The sequence below is a fragment of the Macaca mulatta genome, chromosome 16 (genome assembly GCF_049350105.2).
Source record: "Macaca mulatta isolate MMU2019108-1 chromosome 16, T2T-MMU8v2.0, whole genome shotgun sequence".
NCBI lineage: Eukaryota > Metazoa > Chordata > Mammalia > Primates > Cercopithecidae > Macaca > Macaca mulatta.
The window spans coordinates 60,627,370-60,651,607 of NC_133421.1; the positions used below are offsets into that span (position 1 = coordinate 60,627,370).

The 24,238-nt window shown below is 47.4% G+C and overlaps 2 protein-coding genes across 6 annotated transcripts in view; one reads left to right on the forward strand and one right to left on the reverse strand.

The window, feature by feature from the left end:
- ZNF652 (zinc finger protein 652) overlaps window positions 1-24,238 on the forward strand; it is a 102,734-nt gene that overhangs the window by 13,697 nt on the left and 64,799 nt on the right. The window contains exon 1 of one of the 5 annotated variants that reach the window (XM_015119236.3): window positions 21,288-21,391. The exons of 1 other annotated variant lie outside the window; for it this stretch is intronic. The gene's annotated coding sequence lies outside the window, so the exon portion shown is untranslated. 5 annotated transcript variants of the gene reach the window in all.
- On the reverse strand, window positions 17,438-22,888 carry LOC144335565 (uncharacterized). The gene is made up of 6 exons (XM_077971043.1): window positions 22,883-22,888; window positions 22,583-22,615; window positions 22,405-22,475; window positions 21,288-22,190; window positions 19,152-19,222; window positions 17,438-17,840 (listed from the first exon to the last, which is right to left on the reverse strand). Exons 1-5 carry the CDS (start codon window positions 22,886-22,888, stop codon window positions 19,216-19,218), a joined length of 1,020 nt encoding a protein of 339 aa, XP_077827169.1. The 3' UTR covers window positions 17,438-17,840; window positions 19,152-19,215.

Here is a 24,238-nt window from a genome sequence, read left to right on the forward strand (position 1 = left end):
CTCTGAGATCACACGGGAACAGTGCTCAACAGAATTCTTGTTGGGTTTCTTATTTGTTTATTTGTTTGTTTTTTGAGACAGGGTCTCACTCTCTCACCCAGGCTGGAGTGCAACAGCATGATCACAGCTCACTGAAGCCTCAACCTCCCAGACTCAAGTGATCCTCCCCACCTCAGCCTCTGGAGGAGCTAGAAGCACAGGCACATGCCCCCACACTTGGCTAATTTTATTATGTTTTTATTTTTGTAGAGACAGGGTTTCCTTATGCTGCCCAGGCTGGTCTCAAACTCCTGGGCTTAAGAGATCCTCTGTCTCGGCCTCCCTAAGTGTTGGGATTACAGGCGTGAGCCACCACGCCTGGCCTCTTGCTGGTTTCTTGACACCCACCCAGCTGAAACATTCAGCCCTCAGCCATAAAACTGTCTCTTGAGCTTGCCACTGTTATCAGGCTACTCCAAGACTCACTGTTTGTGATCCTACCGTCTTCCAGATCAAATACACCTTTCAGCCTGTAAAGCCACCACCTGCTTGCCTAATGGTGACCTGAAGAACCTGCAGTGGCTCCCTCTTGCTTATTAGATACAATTTGAATTTTTTGGGCTATTTTCCAGGGCCCTCCTACATGTTTCAAGCACTTATTATTACCCAACAGTGTCCCTTCCTGTCCCCAGCACACAGTGTTTGTAATGTAACTCTACATCTGAACAAGAATGAAGACCTTTTTAAGGGAATCATTTTGATGTTTATAGTTGATTTATTCAACAAACATTTACTGAATAACTGCTATGTGCCAGGCACCGTGACAGGTACTAAGACAGTTTTGATGGTGACTAGGGCAAACATGCCTGCTCTGGGGGAGCCCATGAGCTAGCAGGAAGGACAGGCACTAATGATGAAAATAGAATGTGCTGGCCGGGTGCAGTGGCTCATGCCTGTAATCCCAGCACTTTGGGAGGCCGAGGAGGGAGGGTAGATCACCTGAAGTCAGAAGTTTGAGACCAGCCTGGGCAACATGGCCAAATCCCATCTCTACTAAAAATACAAAAATTAGCTGGGTGTGGTGGTGCATGCCTGTAGTCCCAGTTACTCAGGAGGCTGAGGCAAGAGAATCGCTTGAATCTGGGAGGTGGAGGGTGTGGTGAGGCTACATCACGCCACTGCACTCCAGCCTGGGGAAACAGTGAGACTCCATCTCAAAATAAATAAATAACAAAATAACAAAATAGAATGTGGTAAGTTGTCAGATGGGACAATTTTGGAGTCCCTGACAGTCCTGCTGAGCTGCATTTCCACTGTGGCCTCATAGTTTTTTTTTTCCTGCCTGGGTTCTTCACAGAGCAGAGTGTGCCTTGCTGGGAGAGAATGGAGACTGTTCCAGGAGGATGTTCACGTGGCAAGCCTAAAAGGGCGCCAACCCCAATCTGTTCTTCCCACCATTGGTGAAGTCTCCCTCTTCCCAAATTCAGTGTCCTCTGGAAGTGACACGGGAAGCAGGCACAGAATTAAATGTCTAGGAATTCCAAAAGCAAACCCTTTGGATGATGAAATTATGAAGGGCCGCAAAAAGCACTTCACAATTTCACCATGTTAGGAAATATTAGCTCCCGCCCTCTCCAGAAAGCAGCTTTTTCTGTCTTGTTGGGTATGATCTATTCTCTTCTGTTCTGACTAAATTGCCCATGACAGGTAGTGCTCCCATGTTTTTGAAACTTGTCCACGAATGAAGGCTCTGACCCCTCATGCAGTTGTTTGAGGCTGAGTCAGTGTTTAACCACTATAATTGGCAGAAAAGTCTTCCAACTGTCTCACCAAGATGAGATGCTGCAAGTTCCACCCTCTTGCTTGTCTGCTACCCTCTGCAGAATGGAGAAAACAAGGAAAAGTTATAAAGTATTCTCTACTCTGAATGCTCCATAAAAACTCCTACAAAACTGATATAAGTAAAAAGCCATGGATTTGATGACCCTCACTATAACTGTCAACATCCCCTATGGACAATTTTTAGAGGATGTGATAGGGAAAAGAAGAAGACACAGGGTTTGGGCATGCTTGGGTGCTCTCCGAGGGCCCTCTCCTGAGTGGGGTTTTCTCCCCACTTGGTGCCTTTGTCACCAAGGCACATTGGGCTGAGGGTAACATTCCTGGTCATGGAACTGGAATGGATCCCAAGAAGGCCGGGGCAGAGGGAGGATATACATACGCAGCACAGCGGTAAAGAATTCTTTTTTAGGTGTGCCTGGGAAAAGTGAAAGTGACTCGATTACTGAAGGGAGAAAGGCATTGGAGAAAGAAAATTTTCTTTTTTTTTTTTTTTTTGAGATGGAGTCTTGCTCTGTCACCCAGGCTGGAGTGCAGCGGTGCAATCTCAGCTCACTGCAACGTCTGCCTCCCGGGTTCGAGCGATTCTCCTGCCTCAGCCTTCCAAGTAGCTGGGACTATAGGCTCATGCCACTATACCGAGCTAATTTTTTTGTACTTAGTAGAGATGGGGTTTCACCATGTTGGCCAGGCTGGTCTCAAACTCCTGACCTCACGTGATCTGCCCCCCTTGGCCTCCCAAAGTGCTGGGATTACAGGCGTGAGCCATGGCGGCCAGCTGAGAAATAAAATTTTCAAAGGCTGCTGCACAAAGTTTGTGGAAGTTTCCTAAATCAAAGGGCAAATCCTTTCCTCTCTCCCTTCCTTCCTTTTTTCTTTCCTCCCTCCCTCTCTTCTTTTCCTCTCACTTTCTTGCTTTCCCTCAGAGTCTAAAACAGTGAGTCCCCGCAGGAGAATGTCTTTGTACTTGCTGGAGTCCACGGCCTGGAACACCCTTCCCCTTTTATCTTCCAGACGCAATCTTACCATGCTTTCAGCTAAAGTCTAAAGTCCTTTATGCCCCCTTCCCTATTCAGATAAGCTCTGGCTGAACTCTCATTTCTCCCAATTCCCATTTAATTTCACTAAACGACGTGGCTTGATATGATTACATAATGTCTCATGTTCTCTGGCTGTGTAACAACGCAGCACATGAGTCTTGTCTCCCCAGCCAGGTTGTAAATGTCTGGAGGGCAGAGCCCAGGCCGTCCATCTGGGAGTCCCTCAGAACACTGAGCACAGGGCTGGGTGTGTAACAGGCCTTTACTGAGACCTTCACTTGCCTTTTGCTTCTCATTAAACATCAGAGAATTCATACTGGAGAAAACATTTAAGTGTAATAAGTGTGCATAAGCTTTTATTTGAGTGGAGTAATCACATTCTACAACATCAGAGAATTCCTACTGGAAAGGAACCTTGTGTCTGGCTATGTCGTGGGAGAGCCCTCAGGGAATTCGGAGGCTTGGAAGGCACGCTTTACTCAATACCATGGAACTCAGTTACTTGGATGTAGTGACTGTGAGGAAACCTTCATTCAAGATGATATCCAACATCAGCAAGCATCTTAGAGAGATGAAACTATGAACCTAAAGATTGTGAGACGTCCGGGCACGGTGGCGCATGCCTGTAAATCCAATGCTTTGGGAGGCCAAAGTGGGTGGATTACTTGAGCTCCCAGGAGTTCAAAACCAGCCTGGGCAACATAGTGGGACCCCATATCTACAAAGAATTAAAAAAAAAAAAAAAAAAGCTGTGCATTGTGGTGTGCATCTGTGGTCCCAGCTAGTTGGGAGGCTGAGGTGGGAGGATCACTTGAGCCCAGGAGGTCAAGGGTCAAGGCTGCAGTGAGCCATGATCACACCACTGCACTCCAGCCTGGGCGACACAGCAAGATCCTGTCTCAAAAAGAATGCGAGAAAGCCTCCTCTAAGATTTTCACCAACTAACACCAGAGAGTCCACCTGAGAGCAAAGAACAGTGCTAGATGCTGGGGATACAATGGGGTACAAAGCAGGCACAGTTCCTGTCTTCATGAAGTTTGTCTCTAGATCCATTTCCCAAAGGGATTGATACTCGGAGAGGAAACATTATAGGGAAGGAGGGAGAGGGAAGGGAAGGAAATATTACAAAACTTTGGCCAGGCATGGTGGCTCACACCTGTAATCCCAGCACTTTGGGAGGCTGAGGTGCGCAGACTACTTGAGGTCAGGAGCTCAAGACCAGCCTCGCCAACATGGTGAAACGCTGTCTCTACTAAAAATACAAAACTTAGCCAGGCATGGTATTTCGGGTGGCTGAGGCACAAGAATCGCTTGAACCTGGGAGGGAGGGGTTGCAATGAGCTGAAATTGTGCCACTGCGCTCTAGCCTGGGCAACAAGGGAGACCCTGTCTCAAAAATTTTTTTTTCAGAAAATAAAAGAAAGATTACAAAACTTTGATAAGCACCTTTTTCTTTTTTGAACCCAAAGCACTTCCATTTCTGATTTCCTTTGTCCCTATCTCTTACTAGAGAAGAGAAGGGATGGCTGACCTAATGCATGTTACTGATGGCGAGGTGGAGCTGGAGGGGTTGCATATTCCAGTCCAGGGCATCCTGGTAGGCAGGGTAAGAACTCATGTCCCTGGGGACCTTTATTTGATGAGCTGAGGACGCCAGGTGCTAAGGGAGACCAAAGGTGAAAAGGGAGGTCCTATCCCCTCACGTAGCTTACAGTCCAGTGAGCAAATGAATAGCTCCTTAAAGTACAGGAGCTGCTTTAAATGGAGTGGATGTAAAACACAGCGGAGGCACAGGAAAAGGAGGCCTAAGTCCCTTTGGGGGAAATAGGAAAGGCTTCACAGAGGAGGTACTGTTTGAGCTGAGATGTAAAGGATGAGGATTTTGCCAGATAAACAAATAAGGGGCCGGGCGCGGTGGCTCAAGCCTGTAATCCCAGCACTTTGGGAGGCCGAGATGGGCGGATCACGAGGTCAGGAGATCGAGACCATCCTGGCTAATACGGTGAAACCCCGTCTCTACTAAAAATACAAAAAACTAGCCGGGCGAGGTGGCGGGCGCCTGTGGTCCCAGCTACTCGGGAGGCTGAGGCAGGAGAATGGCGGGAACCCGGGAGGCGGAGCTTGCAGTGAGCTGAGGTCCGGCCACTGCACTCCAGCCCGGCGACAGAGCGAGACTCCGTCTCAAAAAAAAAAAAAAACAAATAAGGAGAGGGTGTTCCAGGTGGAAGAAACAGCACAGGCAAGGGCATCGATGTAAGAAAGGGCATGGCCTATTAAGGATGCTGGAGAAGTTCCATGTGCAAACCCCGGGGGAGTGAGTGGAGAGACCAGGCTAGCCAGGCGGGTAGGCAAGGGCCAGATAGCATGAGGCCCTCGAGTGCCTTGCAAAGCCGTTCAGACTTCCCTGTAAACAACGGGGAACCAAATTTATTTCCTACAGCCGCTATAATAAACTACCATAAATGTAGTGGCTTAAAACAACCCAAATCCATTACCTTACAGTTCTGGGCTTAAGTCAACCTGTCAGCAGGGTTGTGTTCCTTCTAGGGCTGCTCGCATTTCTTGACTCCTGTCCTTCTCCCACCTTCAAAGTCAGCAGTCACATCACTCTAATCTCTGCTTCCATAGTCACATACTTTGAAGCTCCTGCCTCCCTCTTCTAAGGACTCTTGTGGTTACACTGGTCCCATCAGATAATCCAGGATAATTTCTGCATCTCAAGATCTTTAATCACATCTGCAAAGTCCCTTTTGTCATGTAAAGTAACATATTCACAGGTTCCAGAGATTAGGATATGGACATCCTTGGGGGGCCATTGTTCTGCTCACGGTGGTAATCCCAGCACTTTGGGAAGCAGGTGGATCACCTGAGGTCAGGAGTTTGAGACCACCCTAACCAACATGGTGAAAATACAAAAAATTAGCTGGGTGTGATGGTGGGCGCCTGTAATCCCAACTACTTGGGAGGCTGAGACAGGAGAATTGCTTGAACCTGGGAGGTGGAGGTTGCAGTGAGCTGAGATCGCACCATTGCACTCCAGCCTAGGCAACAAGAGCGAAACTGTCTCAAAAAAAAAAAAAAACAAAAAAAAAACAAAGAGCCCTCAGAAATAATACACACATCTACAGCCATCTGATCTTTGACAAACCTGACAAAAACAAGAAATGGGGAAAGAATTCCCTATTTAATAAATGGTGCTGGGAAAACTGGCTAGCCATAAGTAGAAAGCTGAAACTGGATCCTTTCCTTACTCCTTATACGAAAATTAATTCAAGATGGATTAGAGACTTAAATGTTAGACCTAAAACCATAAAAACCCTAGAAGAAAACCTAGGTAGTACCATTCAGGACATAGGCATGGGCAAGGACTTCATGTCTAAAACACCAAAAGCAACAGCAACAAAAGCCAAAATTGACAAATGGGATCTAATTAAACGAAAGAGCTTCTGTACAGCAAAAGAAACTACCATCAGAGTGAACAGGCAACCTACAGAATGGGAGAAAATTTTTGCAATCTACTCATCTGACAAAGGGCTAATATCCAGAACCTACAAAGAACTCAAACAAATTTACAACCCCATCAAAAAGTGGGCAAAGGATATGAACAGACACTTCTCAAAAGAAGACATTTATACAGCCAGAGACACATGAAAAAATGCTCATCATCACTGGCCATCAGAAAAATGCAAATCAAAACCACAATGAGATACCATCTCACATCAGTTAGAATGGCGATCATTAAAAAGTCAGGAAACAACAGGTGCTGGAGAGGATGTGGAGAAATAGGAACACTTCTACACTGTTGGTGGGACTGTAAACTAGTTCAACCATTGTGGAAAACAGTGTGGCGATTCCTCAAGGATTTAGAACTAGAAATACCATTTGACCCAGCCATCCCATTACTGGGTATATACCCAAAGGACTATAAATCATGCTGCTATAAAGACACATGCACATGTATGTTTATTGTGGTGCTATTCACAATAGCAAAGACTTGGAATCAACCCAAATGTCCATCAGTGACAGACTGGATTAAGAAAATGTGGCACATATACACCATGGAATACTATGCAGCCATAAAAAAGGATGAGTTCGTGTCCTTTGTAGGGACATGGATGCAGCTGGAAACCATCATTCTCAGCAAACTATTGCAAGAACAGAAAACCAAACACCGCATGTTCTCACTCATAGGTGGGAATTGAACAATGAGATCACTTGGACACAAGAAGGGGATCATCACACATCGGGGCCTATTGTGGGGACGGAGGAGGGGGGAGGGATAGCATTAGGAGATATACCTAATGTAAATGACGAGTTAATGGGTGCAGCACACCAACATGGCACATGTATACATATGTAACAAACCTGCACGTTGTGCACATGTACCCTAGAACTTAAAGTATAATAATAATTAAAAAAAAGATGGAGTCTCACTTTGTCACCCATGCTAGAGTGCAGTGGTGTGATCACAGCTCACTACAGCCTCCATCTCCCAGGCTCAGGTGATCTTCCCACCTCACCCTCCAGACTAGCTGGTACTACAGATGTGTACTACCATGCTGGCTTTTTTTTTTTTTTGTAGGGATGGGGTCTTGCTATGTTGCCCAGGCTGTTCTCAAACTCCTGGACTCAAGCAATCTTCCTGCCTCAGCCTTCTAAAGTGGTAGGATTATAGGGATGAGCACTGTGCTCAGACCCTGCTTCCTCTCTGTTGGCATAGAGAAATGAGGTCTAGAAGCTGCCCATCTGTTCCCACTTTACGGTGGGATTCTGTCTAGGTGTTGGATAACATTAAAGAGTAGATGATATTTTGTTTTAGGCTTTCTTTCCTGAGATCTCTGAAAGAACTGTTTAATTTGACATGGAGGCCAATCAAAGACTTTGCAACATCTTTTTTCTTTTCTTTCCTTTTTTTTTTTTTTTTTTTTTTTGAGACGGAGTCTCGCTCTGTCGCCCCCAGGTTGAGTGCAGTGGTGCAATTCCGCCTCCTGGGTTCACGCCATTCTACTGCCTCAGCCTCCCAAGTAGCTGGGACTACAGGCACCCGCCACCACACCCAGCTAATTTTTTGTGTTTTTAGTAGAGATGGGGTTTCACCATGTTAGCCAGGATGGGCTCGATCTCCTGACCTTGTGATCCACCCGCCTTGGCCTCCCAAAGTGCTGGATTCCAGGCGTGAGCCACCGCGCCCGGCCAGACTTTGCAACATCTTACCAGTGCACCCAGTGCTTCTGAGTCAGTGGGCACCTGGTTCTGGATCCCTTGCTTCCCTAATACATTAAACCTCCTGTCTCTCCATTTCCTAGTACTAATGAATCTGAAGCTAGCAGAGTATCTTTCTCCCTCCTGTTGATTATTTCCTCTGGAGAACTCCCAAGGAGTAGATATGGTTCTCCGAGCAATGGACCTGCAAGAAAATGTACTAGGGTGTTCTTTTTTTATTTTATTTTTTATTATTTTATTATTATTTTTTTGAGACAGAGTCTCTCTGTTACCCAGGCTGGAGTACAGTGCCATGATCTCGGTTCACTGCAATCTCCACCTTCTGGGTTCAAGCGATTCTTGGCCCTCAACCTTCCAAGTAGCTGGGATTACAGGCATGCATGTGCCACCATACCTGGCTAAATTTTTTGTATTTTTTGTATATATTTTTGTATTTAGAGACAGGGTTTCACCATGTTGGCCAGGCTGGTGTCGAACTCCTGACCTCAGGTGATCCACCCACCTCAGCCTCCCAGAGTGCTGGGATTACAGGCATGAGTCACCATGCTGGGCCGTAGGCTGTTCTTTCTGGTTTTTTGTTTGTTTGTTTGTTTGTTTTTGGTTTGGTTTGGTTTTGAGACAGAGTCTCGTTCTGTCATCCAGGCTGGAGTACAGTGGCACAATCTTGGCTCACTGCAACCTCCACCTCCCAGGCTCAAGGGATCCTTGCACCTCAGTCTCCCAAGTAGTTTAGACTACAGGTGCATGCCACCAGGTGTGGCTAATTTTTTTTTTTTTTTTTTTTTTTTTTTTTTTTTTTTTTGTAGAGACGGGGTCTTGTCATGTTGCCCAGACTGGTCTTGAACTTCTGGGTCAAGCAATCCATTTGCCTCAGCCTCCCAAAGTGCTGGGATTGCAGGCATAAGCCACTGTGCCCAGACACTAGGCTGTTCTTACATTGCTATAAAGAAGTACCCGAGACTGGATAACGTATAAAGAAAAGAGTTTAATTGGTTCACAGTTCTGTAGGCTGTACAGGAAGCAAGACAACAGCATCTGCTCCTCTTCTAGGGAGGCCTCAGGGAGCTTTTACTCATTGTAGAAGGTGAAGTGAGAGCAGGCTTGTCACATGGCAAAAGTAAGACCAAGACTGATGGGGGTAGGGGTTGGGGGGGAGCGGTGCCACATACTTTGAAACAACCGGATCGAGAGAACTCACTATGGTGAGGACAGCACCAAGCCATGAGGGATCTGCTCCCATGACCCCAATACCTCCCATCAGGCTCCACTTCCAATACTGGGGATTATAGCTGAACATGAGATTTGGAGAGGACATCTAAACTGTATCAGTAAGGTTTCCAGACAAAATACAGAACACCTTGTTAAATCTGAATTTCAGATAAACAGCAAATAATTTTAGTACAGGCTGAGTATCCCTTATCCAAATGCTTGGAACCAGAAGTGTTTTGGATTTCAGATTATTTTGTTAGGGATATTCAACCTGTATAAGTATATCTCAAATATTATTAAATGTTGAGTGCTACTTTGTTAACCAGATTATTTGATTAACGAGAACACTCCATTCCCTAACTTCACCAAATAATACTTTACTGTATGTTCTCTGATGCAACCTATAAGGCAGATTGTTATTCAAGCCCTGAAAGTTCCAGTACCTTCTTACAGATGACTTTGTAGTAATACAGGTAAGAGAAGAAAGGCTATGATTCTAAAGGAATAGGGGAGGGGCCTAAGGTCAGAAGAGTGGGGACTGGTCCCTCTTATTTCATAACATAGATTCTTCTGCTGCCCAGCTCTGAGATTCAGATAGGCTTAGCTCCTGCTCTAGATCTCACCTGCACTTTCATTAATGGACAGCATCATGCCCCCACCCCATGACCTAAGGACCACCATTCTGTTTAAGTACATTAAGGTTTTGTTTTCGCTGTTGTTTAAAAAAAGGTGTTGCCCAGGTGCAGGGTCTCATGCCTGTAATCCCAACACTTTGGGAAGCCAAGGTGGGAGAATTGCTTGAGCCCAGGAGTTCAAGACCAGCCTGGGGAACATAGTGAGACTGCCATTCCTACAGAAAATTTAAAAATTCACTTGAGGTCAGGAGTTCAAGACTAACCTGGCCAACATGGTGGAACCCCGACTCTACTAAAAAAAAAAAAATACGAAATTTAGCTGGTCGCCATGGTGCACGCCTATAGTCCCAGCTACTCGGCAGGCTGAGGCAGGAGAATTGCTTCAATCTGGGAGACGGAGGTTGCAGTGAGCCGAGATCGCGCCACTGTACTCTAGCCTGGGTGACAGAGCGAGTCTCTGTCAAAAAAAGAAAAAAAGAAAGAAAAGAAAAGAAAAAGGAAGGAAGGAAGGAAACTCAACTCAAGCCCCACCTGAGAGCACCAGCCTGAACAATATGCTGCAGTGAAGAATGGCCTGGAAATGCCCCTGATACTGTATGGCGGGGCCCTAATTGGCTGAGCCTCCGCTAGAGATGGGGCAAGACTTCAGGCATCTGCCCAGGCGGACCAATAAGGGAAATTTAGAGCTAAGGCTTGAGGGGAGTGAAAAAGTGGGTTTTCTTAGATTGGGGGAATCACATGGGATAGAGGTTGCTCCAAAAGCCTTGAGCAAACCTTAGTGCCAATTGTGGCTGGCCTTGCAGAGTTAAACATAGCAGCAATTACTACAAATTATTGTATATGCACCAATCCAAAGACAGACTTTGTATTCACATCTGGTAGATGAGAAAGTCATCATCATTATTCCAGTCAAATATCAAAGGCAGCAATATACAGTATACGTTGTATAGTACCTTTATTTATTTTTTATTTTATTTTAGACAGAGTCTTACTCTGTCACTCAGGCTGGAGTAGTCACTCACGCTGAACCTTCCAGGTTCAAGCGATTCTCGATTCTCGTGCCTCAGCCTCCTGAGTAGCTGGGACTACAGGCGTGAACCACCACACCTGGCTAATTTTTGTATTTTTAGTAGAGACGGGGTTTCATCATGTTGGCCAGGCTGGTCTCGAACTCCTGGCCTCAAGTGATCCATCCACCTTAGCTTCCCAAAGTGCTGAGATTATAGGGATGAGCTACCGCTCCTGGCCGAGTTTTCAACATCAAAGTTGTGTAGGCATCTTTAGATAATGCAAAAAATTAAAACAGTTTATGATGCCCTAATGGAACTCCGGATGTTATTCCTGTGTAAATGAACTAACCCAGCCAGCCAAGGGCAGCAGGCCTAGTGGACTGGCCACAGGACACCAGTTCTGTCCTCAGGTGCACAAGAATTGTCTGTGTCTGCTTGCATCATTTGCTTTTTAGGAAAAGGTGGCCCTCAGGGGCCAGGGGAATTAATGAGTTAATGCCTACAATCTCTAGGAACAACTTTCTCCAGATAAGGTCTCATTATCGTTAATTGTTATTATTATTGTTATTAACCCAACTCCTAGGAAAAGCTGCCACAGCTTTGTTAACGACCTCAGGTAAGGGGTTTAATTAACACCTCCTCTGAGTGCTGAGGCCTCAGGCACCATGTTACCGCCCCCACACCCAGGCTCCACCTCCTCTGAGCTCCGCCCATAGGTCTCTCCACCCCCGGATCCTGCCGTTTCCTACCTGAGCTGCTTTATCGTTCTCACACCTGCCAACCCCTTCCCCTTCCATTCCAGCCCCGTGGCTTCCCCTCCCCCAAAATCTCACCTGCCCCTCACATACTTCCATTTGAATTTCCCATCCCCTTTCCCCAGTTACCTACTCCCCCCAAACAGTTCTCACGAGCTAAGTCTTTGGGGGATCATGAAAGTGAAGAGTGGGTCCCTTGAGCCCCGCCATTCCCCCTTGCAAACCCCCTTCCCTGCACTGTTTCCCAGCACTTCTATCCCATCTCATCTCCATGAGAGCTGCAGGGATTGTTCCTCAGGTGGTGAGGCCAGTTGGGTTGGTTGGCTGGTTTAGGGTTACAGAGCTTGGCACCAACTACCAGGCCCGTGCAGCTGCCTTCTTTAATTAATTAATTCCAATTTTTTAAAAAAAACCATCTCAATTGAACCTCAGTGCGTGCCTCTGGGGCATATGTCACATCAATTACAGACAACAATTAAGCTTGCTGCTTAAAAGGATTTGTGAGTCTCTTTAAAGACTCAAACACCATTCGGGCCTCGCTGCCTTAGATCCTTAGATCACTCTACTGGAGACAGAGCCTGAGGCAGAACCCCCAAAGGATGAATTGAGGGCTGCAACAGTCTGCTCTGAGATAGGAGGATAGGGAATTCTCTGGCTGCTGGTCTTTGCCCACACTACCTAACCCCAGGGTTCCCTTCTACCTTTGCTTAGGGATCCAGGAAGCGAAGCTATTGCAGGTGGGTGGTGGCCTCACTTCTCTAGGATAAGACCAATTTCTCCAAAATTCAGAAGTCCATCTCTTCATTGTCCTACTCAACTGTCCTGCATGGATAAGGATGAATCTCAGGCCCCCTAAAAATAGGATGGGTATTCAGTTGACGTGTCCTTTTTTCCAGCAGTAGAGATGGTATATACAGGATATACATTTTCATCCCAGTGGTTGGAATTAGGCAAATGGTTAAAGAAGTTGCTCGAGGGCACAGATGAATTTTTTTTTTTTTTAGATGGAGTTTCGCTTTTGTTTCCAAGGCTGGAGTGCAATAGCATAATCTCAGCTCACTGCAACCTCTGCCTCCTGGGTTCAAGCGATTCTTCTGCCTCAGCCTCCTGAGGAGCTGGGACTACAGGTGCATGCCACCACACCCAGCTAGTTTTTTGCTTTGTTTTGTTTTTCGTAGAGACGGGGGTTTCACCATGTTGACCAGGCTGGCCTCGAACTTCCGAGCTCAGGTGATCCACCCGCCTTGGCCTCCCAAAGTGTATGGCACAGAGATGATTTCTTAATGGTCCTTCATTCCCACTTTGTGTTACACTTGGTAGCTGCTCAGGGAAAGTTTACAGATTGTTGAAGACGAGGAGGGGAAAGAGTTTGCATGCAGTTACAAATATTTTTCCAGGTGCAAAGCAAGTAGGCAGAAATGGGACTGGCCCAGAACCTTAGTCTTATTAACATTGCTCTCTACTCAACTGGAATTTAAAAAATATCAGTAGGCCGGGCGTGGTGGCTCAAGCCTGTAATCCCAGCACTTTGGGAGGCCGAGGCGGGCAGATCACAAGGTCAGGAGATCGAGACCACAGTGAAACCCCGTCTCTACTAAAAATACAAAAAATTAGCCGGACGCAGTGGCGGGCGCCTGTAGTCCCAGCTACTCAGGAGGCTGAGGCAGGAGAATGGCGGGAACCCGGGAGGCGGAGCTTGCAGTGAGCCGAGATCGCGCCACTGCACTCCAGCCTGGGCAACAGCGTGAGACTCCGTCTCAAAAAAAAAAAAAAAAAAATATCAGTAGACCAGGTAAACATGCCTTTCCTTATCTATTTAACTCATTTATTGCGTATGTGAGTTGACACTACATCACTTTGTCCTTTTATGTTTGCCAGAATCGTGGCTGTCCACTTGAGTCCAAACTTTCAGAGGGCAGAGACCACATCTGCTCAGTTTGCTTTGTATGGTATCCAGCAAAGGGCTGCAGTAGGGTGTCATAGAGAAGTGTTGGACTTGGACCTTGGAGACCCACGTTTTAGCTCTTGCTGCGTGGCCCTTAAAATCCAGACTGCATTTTTATTTGCTGTTAAAAACAAAACAAAACACAGCAAGGGGCCAGGTGCAGTGGATCACTCCTGCCTGTAATCCTAGCACTTTGGGAGGCTGAGGCAGGCAGATCCCTTGAGCCCAGGAATTCGAGACCAGCTTGGGCGACATGGCAAAACTCTGTCTCTACTAAAGTATTTAAAAAAAAAAAAATTGAAGTGGGAGGATCACCTGAGCCTGGGGAGGTCGAGGCTGCAGTGAGCTGTGATCGTGTCACAGGACTCCAGTCTGGGCAACAGAATGAGATGCCATCTCATTAAAACAAAAACAAAAACAAAAACAAAACAGGGGCCAGATCTCCCAGCACTTTGGGAGGCTGAGGCAGGAGGATAGCTTCAGCTCAGGAGTTGGAGACCAGCCTGGTCACATAGTGAGACCTCGCCTATACTAAAAATGAAAAGAATTAGCCAGACATGGTGGTATGTGCCTGTAGTCCCAGCTACTTGGGAGGCTGAGGTGGGATCACCTGAGCCCAAGAGGTCAAGGCTACAGTGAGCTACGATCATGCCACTGCATTCCAGCTTGAGTGACAGAGCAAGACCCTGTCTCAAAGAAAAAAAAAAAAAAAAGAAAGGAAACAAACCAAAACCAAACAGTGGAAAACAGTGGGAACAACATTTTCTGTCCTTCCTTCTCAGGATTGAGAGAAGGATTAAATGAAGCAATGCAGAAGAAAGATGTGTAGAAATTGCCACATAAATATGTTTTTCTAACACTATAAAATGCATTTTTTTGTAGGCTTTTTGTTTGTTTGTTTGTTTTGAGATGGAGTCTCACTCTCTTGCCTAGGCTGTAGTGCAGTGGCCAGATCTCAGCTCACTGCAACCTCCACCTCCCGGGTTCAATTGATTCTCCTGCCTCAGCCTCCTGAGTAGCTGGGACTACAGGCGCCCGCCACCACGCTGGCTAATTTTTGGATTTTTAGTAGAGACAGGGTTTCACCGCGTGGGCCAGGATGGTCTCGATCTCCTGACCTCGTGATCTGCCTGCCTTGGCCTCCCAAAGTGCTGGATTACAGGTGTGAGCCACCGCGCCCGGCCCATAAAATGCATTTTGATGTTAACACCAGAGTAGTCAAAATTCAAATTCTGAGATGTTTCAAATGGAGAAGCTGATGTACAGAGACCAGAGCTTCTGGCTGCAGTCCAGGATTGCTGCAATGCTCGCTTTGAGGACATGGGGGCGGTATTAGGGTAGAAGAAAACTCTAGCTAAAACCAAACTTTAGACCTATGTGACATTGGCTATCCCAGTGGCTTCCTTATCACTACAGCTGCACTTACATATCTGGCCTCTTAGTACATACTCTTTTGTTCTTCCAGGCATCCTGACATTTTATTTTATTTTATTTATTTATTTATTTATTTATTTATTTTTATTGAGGCGGAGTTTCACTCTTGTTGCCCAGGCTGGAGTACAGTGGCATAATCTCAGCTCACTGCAAGGGCCTCCCAGGTTCAAGCGATTCTCCTGTCTCAGCCTCCTGAAGTAGCTGAGATTACAGGTGCCTGCCACCAGGCCTGGCTAATTTTTTTGTATTTTTAGTAGAAATGGGGTTTCTTTCCTTTCTTCTTTCTATTTATTTATTTATTTATTTATTTATTTATTTATTTATTTGAGATGGAGTCTTGCTCTGTCGCCCAGGCTGGAGTGCAGTGATACGACCTTGGCTTACTGCAACATCGTCTCTCGGGTTCAAGCGATTCTCCTGCCTCAGCCACCCAAGTAGCTGGGATTACAGGTGTGTGCCACCACACCCGGCTAATTTTTGTATTTTTAGTAGAGATGGGGTTTTGCCATGTTGGCCAGGCTGCTCTCGAACTCCTGACCTCAGGTGATCCACCCACCTTGGCCTCCCAAAGTGCTGAAATTACAGGAGTGAGCCACTGTGCCTGGTCCTGGCATTTATTTTACTATTTACTAAAATTCAAGTAGGGCTGGTGGGAGGTGGGGGGCCACAGAGTGAAGGTGCCCATGACCCATATCCCTTTAAGAATGAACATATACATACACTTGTGCGTGCATGTGTATATACACACAAGCCCTATGACAAAAAACCAAAACTCCAGCGTTCTGAGCCGTCTCCGGATACTGTCACTTAGAGATATGAGAAAAAGTGAGGAAAAAACGGGAATCTAGGACAACTTTATTCATTCTGTAAAAGGGGCAGTTTCTTGTAGGAAGGGCTTAGGCATGATCTTTGGATAGTAATTCTTAGGAAAGGAATGAAATTGCAATGTATTAATGAACATATTCAAGTCTTTAGGTTACAATCCTGGGTATCAGATCTGGAGGACCCTAATAGCCATATAACTCCCCCATATTTATTTATTTATTTATTTATTTATTTATTTATTTATGTATTTATTCATTTGAGATGGAGTTTCACTGTGTCACCCAGGCTGGAGTGCAGTGGCATGATCTCGGCTCACTGCAACCTCCGCCTCCCAGGTTCAAGCGATTCTCCTGCCTCAGCTGCCTCAGAGTAGCTGGGACTACAGGCGCATGCCACCACGCCTGGCTAATTTTTGTATTTTTAGTAGAGACAGGGTTTCACCATGTTGGCCAGGCTGGTCTCAAACTCCTGACCTCAGGTCATTCACCCGCCTCGGCCTTCCAAAGTGCTGGGATTACAGGCATGAGCCTCCGCACCCGACCAGTCTTCCCTTTTTATAAAGCCTAAATGGTGAAATGATTGAGTAAAGGTCAAGTATGAGAACCTAGGAGGCCATGACCAGGGCTCTGGCTCTAAGTCTGGTGCTGTAGGATGTGATATTAGTTAATGGGCAAGCAAGGAGCCATGGCCACTGACCCTGTATATGTACAGGTGGTAAAAACTATTATTCACTGGAGGTACATCCCTAGGAATTTAGGAGGTGAGGAAATGCAGTGAGCAGGGAGCTTGTATCAAGACATCCTGTTCACTTTACCAGGAACCAGATATCTCTGCTGCTGTTTAAATTAAATGCGTGAAGGTTTTAAGAATTCTCAAAATGTACAGAACTTTTAAATAAGAATTTTAAATTAAAAAACAGGTTCTGGGCTGGGCGTGGTGGCTCATGTCTATAATCCCAGCATTTGGGGAGGCCAAAGTGGGCGGATCACTTGAGGTTGGGAGTTCGAGACCAGCCTGACCTACATGGTGAAACCCTGTCTCTACTAAAAATACAAAATTAGCCGGGCATGGTGGCGCATGCCTGTAATCCCAGCTGGTCGGGAGGCTGAGGCAGGAGAATCGCTTGAACCCAGGAGGCAGAGGTTGCGGTGAGCTGAGATCATGCCATTGCACTCCAGCCTGGGCAGCAAGAGCAAAACTCCACCTCAAAACAAAACAAAACAAAAACAAAAAACAAAACAAAAAAACAGGTTCTGGCCAGGCTCAGTGGCTCGCACCTATAATCCCAGCACTTTGGGAGGCTGAGGCCAGCGGATTGCTTGAGTTCTGGAGTTCAAAACCAGCATGGGCAACAAGGCATAACCCCATCTCTACGAAAAAATACAAAAATTAGTTAGGTGCAGTGGCAAGCACCTGTGGTCCCCAGCTACTCAGGAGGCTGAGGTGGGAAGATTGCTTGAGCCCAGGAGGTCAAGGCTGCAGTGAGTTATGATGGCGCCTCTGCACTCCAGCATGGGTGACAGAGGGAGACCCTGTCTCAAAAAACAAAACAAAACAAAAAAAACCAAAAAAGAAAAAACAGGGTTCTGCTGCTTTCTGCCCACTGCCTTAAAAGTTAGTGAAGAACTATCCAAGGCCAGGAAACCAGGATGACAGAAGCCTGATCTTCCAATCAGGTCAGATGTGGGAGCTAAATGTTGCCTTCAATGACTGCCAAGCTGCAGTGTCAGCAGCTGAACAAGGGAGGCACTGGAACTAGCCCTCTTGTGGTCTGTCAAGTGGTAACATTGCTTGGCAGCCCTCACCCTCTACCTGGGACAGATGTGTGAGGAGAAAGAGGTAAAGGAGGGCGGGCAGAGGAACTGAAATCTCCAGAAAGGGACCTTGCTATCCCTGAGGCCCAAGGTCCTCCAAAGCACCAGATCACAGAGGCAAGTCCCAGGCTTCTGGGGAGAGAAAGAAAGAAGAAGGAAAAAACATTGAATAAAGGAGATGGAGAAGGAGAACTGAATGTTAGAATTATTCTCCATCACATGCTAAGGGCACCTGTTTTCACTCCATGGGAATAAATGGCGGATTCTCAGAGTGGGCCTGTCAAAGCCTCTGAAAGATCAGCAGGCTGGGAGTCAGGGAGGCTGGGGCCTGCTTTGGCTCTGCTCCACTGTTTACTGAGCTGGGTGACTTTGCTTGAGCCATTAAACATTCCTTGGCCTGAATTTCCTTCATTGGGAATAATACCTGTCCTGTCTGCCTTGCAGGGTTGTTGGAAGGTCTGATAAGACAATGGACATAAGTCCGGACGCGGTGGCTCATGCCTGTAACCCCAGCACTTTGGGAGGCTGATGCGGGTGGATTGCCTGAGGTCAGGAGTTCAAGACCAGCCTGGCCAACATGGTGAAACCCCGTCTGTGCTAAAAATACAAAAATTAGCTGGGCGTGGTGGTGCACATCTGTAATCTCAGCTACTTGGGAGCCTGAGGCAGGAGAATCACTTGAACCCAGGAGGCAGAGGTTTCAGTGGGCTGAGATAGCGCCACTCCAGCCTGGACAACAAGAGCAAGACTTCATCAAAAAAGAAAAAGAAAAAGAGATAATGGACATAACCTCCCTGCAAAAACCATACCTAGTTACTAGGAACCCTTCAGAGAGTTGAAGAGTCACAGACACTGGGAAAGTCACCTCATTCATTAGCCATCACTCTGCACACCCTCTTCCAAGCTGGATAGCTCTGACTAGCAAAGGGTGGGGAATGGATCAAATGTCTAAGAAGGCAAAGCAAGACATTGATCTCACTGAGATGTCCCAGGCTTACCAGCCCCTATGGATACCATGTTCTTTCTCACATTGAATCTATCTCTCCTTTTATTACTTCTGCTTATTTCCTCCTGTTCGACCTGAAGATTTTCTCTCTACCTGCTGAAATATGGTATCGTTTTTAGTGTTTATTCACTGAAAAAAAACTCATTATTGAAAAACATGACCCAAAGTTGCCAAAATTATCCCTGGAGTCCAGAGACCAAATGTAATAAAAGTCAAGCATCTATTCTGGGAAGGGGTCAAGGACAGAGTCAGCTCTTGGACCCCTTTGCTTAGAAAGTTTCAATCTTTTCCCTAACCTTGTCCCAGATTCAGGTCATCTTACTCCCTTCAGGATTTTGGGTCACGGGAGTGGGGTGCTTGTTGCAGTCTATTTTGTGTTGCTGTAACAGAATACCACAGACTGGGTAATTTAAAGAGAATAGAAATTTATTTCTTACAGTTCTGGAGGCTGGGAAATCCAATATCAAGGTACCCACATCTGGTGTGGGTCTTCTTGACGCATCATCCCCTAGCAGAAGGCAGGAAGGCAAAAGAGTGCATGAGAGAGCAACAGAGCAAAGGGGTCCAAACTTGATTTTATAACAGGCCCACTTTTGAGATAACAAACCCACTGTTTATTTTTTAAATTAATTAATTAATTATTATTTTTTGAGACAGAGCCTCACTCTGTCACCCAGGCTGGAGTGCAATGGCGCGATCTCAGCTCACTGCAACCTCCGCCTTCCAGGTTCAAGCGATTCTCATGCCTCAGCCTCCTGAGTAGCTAGAATAACAGGTGCATGCCACCACACCCAGCTAATTTTTTTTTGTATTTTTAGTAGAGATGGGTTTCACCGTGTTGGCCAGGCTGGTCTCAAACCCCTGGCTTCAAGTGATCCACCTGCCTTGGCCTCCCAAAGTGCTGGGATTACAGGCATGAGCCACTGCGCCCCGCCTGGAGATAACTAACCCACTGTTTATGATATTAATCCATTCATGAGGGCAGAGCCCTCATGACCTAATAACCTCTTATTAGGCCCCAGCTTCCAACACTTTTGCATTGGGATTATTAAGTTTCCAACATGTCAACTTTGGGGGACACATTCAAACCATAGCAGTGCTATTTTAGGGAAAAGTAGCTGCATGTGTATTGAAAATGTCAGCTAGGTACGGTGGCTCACACCTGTAATCCCATTACTTTGAGAGGCTGGCGTGGGAGGATTGCTTGAACCCAAGAGTTTGAGATCAACCTGGGGAACATAGGGAGACCTTGTCTCTACAAAAATTTAACAATTATCCAGGTGAGGCAGCACACTTCTGTAGTCCCAGCTACTCCAGAGGCTGAGATGGGAGGCTCATGTGAGCGTGGGAGGAGGAGGCTGCAGTGAGCTGTGATCATGCTACTGCGCTCCAGCCTCGGTGACAGAATGAGACCCTGTCTCAAATAAGAAAAAAAAAAGAAAAAGAAAATGTTTATGTGCTATTGGGGTCAGCCTTAGCACAAGAACATTAGTTAAGTGTGCTTTTAATAATGGAAGGAGTTCCAATTAGGATAGGATTTGGAGGCCGGGCACGGTGGCTCAAGCCTGTAATCCCAGCACTTTGGGAGGCCGAGACGGGCGGATCACGAGGTCAGGAGATCGAGACCATTCTGGCTAACACAGTGAAACCCCGTCTCTACTAAAAATACAAAAACTTAGCCGGGCGAGGTGGCAGGCGCCTGTAGTCCCAGCTACTCGGGAGGCTGAGGCAGGAGAATGGCGTGAACCCGGGAGGCGGAGCTTGCAGTGAGCTGAGATCCAGCCACTGCACTCCAGCCTGGGTGACAGAGCGAGACTCCGTCTCAAAAAAAAAAAAAAAAAAAGATAGGATTTGGACAACTTCAGGGAAGTTTGGTTTACGGTGGGAAAGGGAACCCTGACCTCAGAGTTGCTGTCTTGGGTCTTTTCCATCACAGACCTTCACCTTGCCAGGTACATTTCCTCTCCCTGTACCCTAAACACTTTCAATTACGGACACTCTCTCAGCTCTGAACTCGGATAAATGCTACCTTGTTAGCTAATAGTACCATTTAGTATATTAATGATTAATAGCTAATTAGTCATAATACTGTAATACAATGGAGGCTTCCTTTACCGCAGCAGCTGTAGGTCTCAAGCACACACATCCCCTTCCCTATTCCTGGCCACAGGACAGGCGAGGCTCTAAATCTGTTTTTCTGAGCACCCTGGCAATCTTGAAACTGTTCCAGTTTTTAGCGGTACCATTCATATGGCGAATGACCACTACTGCTTGCATGCTGCCGAGCTGATTTCTGTCCCCTGTCACTCCCACTGCCCTTCAGGAACAAGGAGGTCAGCAGTCGTTAAATTTTTAGTCAAAGTCTCTTTTACTTCCAAATCTCACATCGACCCACTTTTCTACTTTGGCCCCTTTCTTCACTTTACCTTCCCCCATCCTAATGCGCGCCTATTTTGTGGAATCCCACAGTACCCCCTGCTACAACCCCCCGAACTGTTCGCTTTGGCTTCCTTTCAGCAACCACGCCCCCCGACCCACGGAGAGCGCCGCGCATGCGCACCTCTCGCCTTTACCTGGGCGCCGGGAGTGGGCGGAGTGGGAAAGGGCGGGGGTGGCGCGGGGAGCCGGCGGTTATCTGGGCGGCGGAGCGCTCACAATGTGGCAGGAGGCAGAAAAGGTGCGCCCGGGCCGGCCCGAGGGCTGCGCATGCGCGCCGCCGCTCCCAGCGGCCGGGATGCCGAGGGGGCGGGCGGAGGGAGGTGTCGGGATCCCTGTTGGGCGGGGGGGCCGGCGAGGGAAGGGGCCGCGGGCGCGCGCGCGCGCCCTCGCAGCCGCTCGCCTCCCTCCCTGCCCCCTCCGGCACACACATCCACACACGCACACCCCCTCCCCTGCCGCCCGCCCCGTGCTGCCCGCCCCGCCGGCCCCGCTCGCCCTCGCGCGCTGGGAAGGGAGTCGCGAGACGTCGGAGCGGCGGCCACGTAGCGCTGCGGCGGCGGCGGCAGCGGCAGCGGCCGAGGCCGGGTCTTGAGGAGCGGCCCTGAGGACAGACGTTGGGCAGGGGGGAGGGGCCGGCCCAGCCGGCGGTTGTGACTCGAGCGGCGCGGCTGCAGGCCCCCGCCGCAAGGATGGACCGCCGAGGCGGCGGCCGGGGCGGCGGAGGCGGAGGCGGCCGGCCCGGGTGAGTAAGGGCCCCTTCCCCCACGCACTCGCCACCGTCGCAGCGGCGCCCCCGGCAGCCCTTCCTCTCCGCCGCCCGCCGGGCCGGCCCGGGCTCCGGGGGCCGGCGTAACCCTTCGCCGAGGCAGCTGCGTGCGCTAGGCCGGAGCAGCCTCCATCCGGCTGGGAGGCCCCGGGCGCTGAGCTCCTCGGGCAGCCAGCTTGTGCTGAGGGTGCCCAGCTCCTGCCCTTTCGCCCCCTCCCTCCCGGACCCGGGCTTGGCTGCAGTTTTGCAGCGGGTCCGCTCGCCCCGAGGCCTGAGGGGAGGCTGGGGCGGCACGGGTTAGCTGGCCGAGCGGAGATTTGCACCGGTCCTCCTGCGAGCGTTCTCCTACCCTGCAGCTGGTGGCTTGCACCCACTACCTCCCCCGCCCTGCGGTTGCGCCTAAACCTCCAACCCCCGGGAGTATTGTGCCGCTAGCAGATAAAATGCGTCTGATGTACACCCGCCACCGGCCGCCCCACGCTCACACCAGTGGGTAATGCAGACCTTTCTCCACCCCCACCTCCTCCTCCCCTCCAATCAGACTCTGCTGAAGATTCTTAGCTCGGAGACACCAAAGGTAGTGACACCCCCGTTACATCTCCACGTAACATGTTCATTGTCGAAGGATGTCTCCAGTAGAAATGATAAATGCCCCTGCCTCACCTCGAAGTCTGTCTTCAGGATTCGAGACCTTCTCTGAAAAGGTCCAGCTTTGATCACAACTAGAGCATCCCTCCCCCACAACACGCAGACACACTCATACACTCACTTCCTGATTGCTGAGCAGCCCCTGTCACCGGGATCCATTGTCAGAAATGGCTTGTGCCAATCAAAGGAATGTGCTTGTGCCTTTGGAGAAGGGTGCTTTCCACATCCACGTTCTCAGGGTGTTCCTGCGTGAGTCTGCCTTTGCCCCCAGATTGTCCCCGTGTTCAAGCATCATTATCATAATGTTTCCCTTACGTGCATCTCCCGTGGACCCTCAGGAACACCTGAGTGATGCTTTTTTCCCAGTTAATTAGATATGGTATGTGCAAGTTTCTCCTATTTTGTTGTAATGTTTGGGATCTATGATGAAGGCATAGTGTATTAGTAGGGTAGTATTCAAGAAAGAATGGGATTTTTTTTTTTTTTTTTTTTTTCCAGAGGATGGCCAGGCCCGTATTGTTCTGGGAATGGCAACTAGCACATGCTTTATTGACAACATGTGTGTGCTTAGGGATTGAGGAGCTGCTGTTGCTGGGATGTGTGGTGTCTGAGCTGAATACAGGTGATGTTGCCGAGTGGGGCTGTTTTGTGGGTGGGGCTTGCCACTGATTATCAGTGGTGGCAGGCAGCTTGGTTGTTTATATCAGGACGGTGCACAGTATTCAGATAGATAATATCTTTAGTATAATTTTGTTTAAACTGTTCACTAAGTTTTAGTGATCCTGTCTTCAGTGGTTAGTAATCTTTGGGGTCATGGAAGTCTTTAGAACCATCTTCTCCATTAAATAGACACATTTTGTGTGCCATTACAGTCAAATTGAAGCTAGTCCTCGGACTTCAGGTTAAGATCTACGTTACGCAAAAGTGAAAGGAGCTTGGGTTGTGTGTTTTGTTTAGTTGGTTAGTTGTTTTTCTTTTTGCTTTTAAGGATTAGAGTTACATTGTCTGGCCCTGAGCAATGAACAACAAAGTAGCTTATGCATGTAACCTTGTGTTTTGTTCTTTGATTAGGATAAGTTAGATATTTGTAAATTATCATTTCCTTGTCTTACTGTAAAAAGGAAATGTATGTGAGAGTCTTTCAGAAATAGTTAAAGCTAGAGTCCAAATAATTTGCTTAGATTTGACCAATTGGTAATGTATGTTCCTGGCACCAGATTCTAAATGTAGCAAATTTCAACAGCAAAGTCCAAGGTCTGTTTTATAATGCCTATACTGAATCTTTATGTGTTGGCTGAAGTTGATCTGATCTCTTAAAAGAAGGCTATAGCATTCTCATAACGGTGTACCTGCTCCATAAAAAGGATTTTTTTTTCAGCTTTGTTAACTGTGATTTCATGTCTCAATGGTGATGGTGCCATCAAAATCATTCATTTGGAAATTTTGTTTTAATGGAAGGATTTTAATTGTGGTTACGGAATTCAGCCTTCATATTTAGAATCTGGAACCTAGGATGAACTTTGCACCATCTATCAATAAGCAGGTGATAAATATCAGCTATTTTTGTTTAAATTACTCTGCACCCAGCTTTTGCCTTTTGGTCGTATTGCAATCAAGAGATATTTATTCCAGCTTGTGATAGTGTTGGAATGGGTAGTAACTTTAAGCACA

What these genes read in the sequence shown, in the direction of transcription:
- LOC144335565 (XM_077971043.1), bottom strand. An exon ending in TCCTGAAGACAGACTTCGAG is followed by an intron (nt 22,476 to 22,582) that starts GTGAGGCAGGGG and finishes CTCCGAGCTAAG; the next exon opens with AATCTTCAGCAGAGTCTGAT. An exon ending in GGTCTGCATTACCCACTGGT is followed by an intron (nt 22,191 to 22,404) that starts GTGAGCGTGGGG and finishes GCCTCCCCTCAG; the next exon opens with GCCTCGGGGCGAGCGGACCC.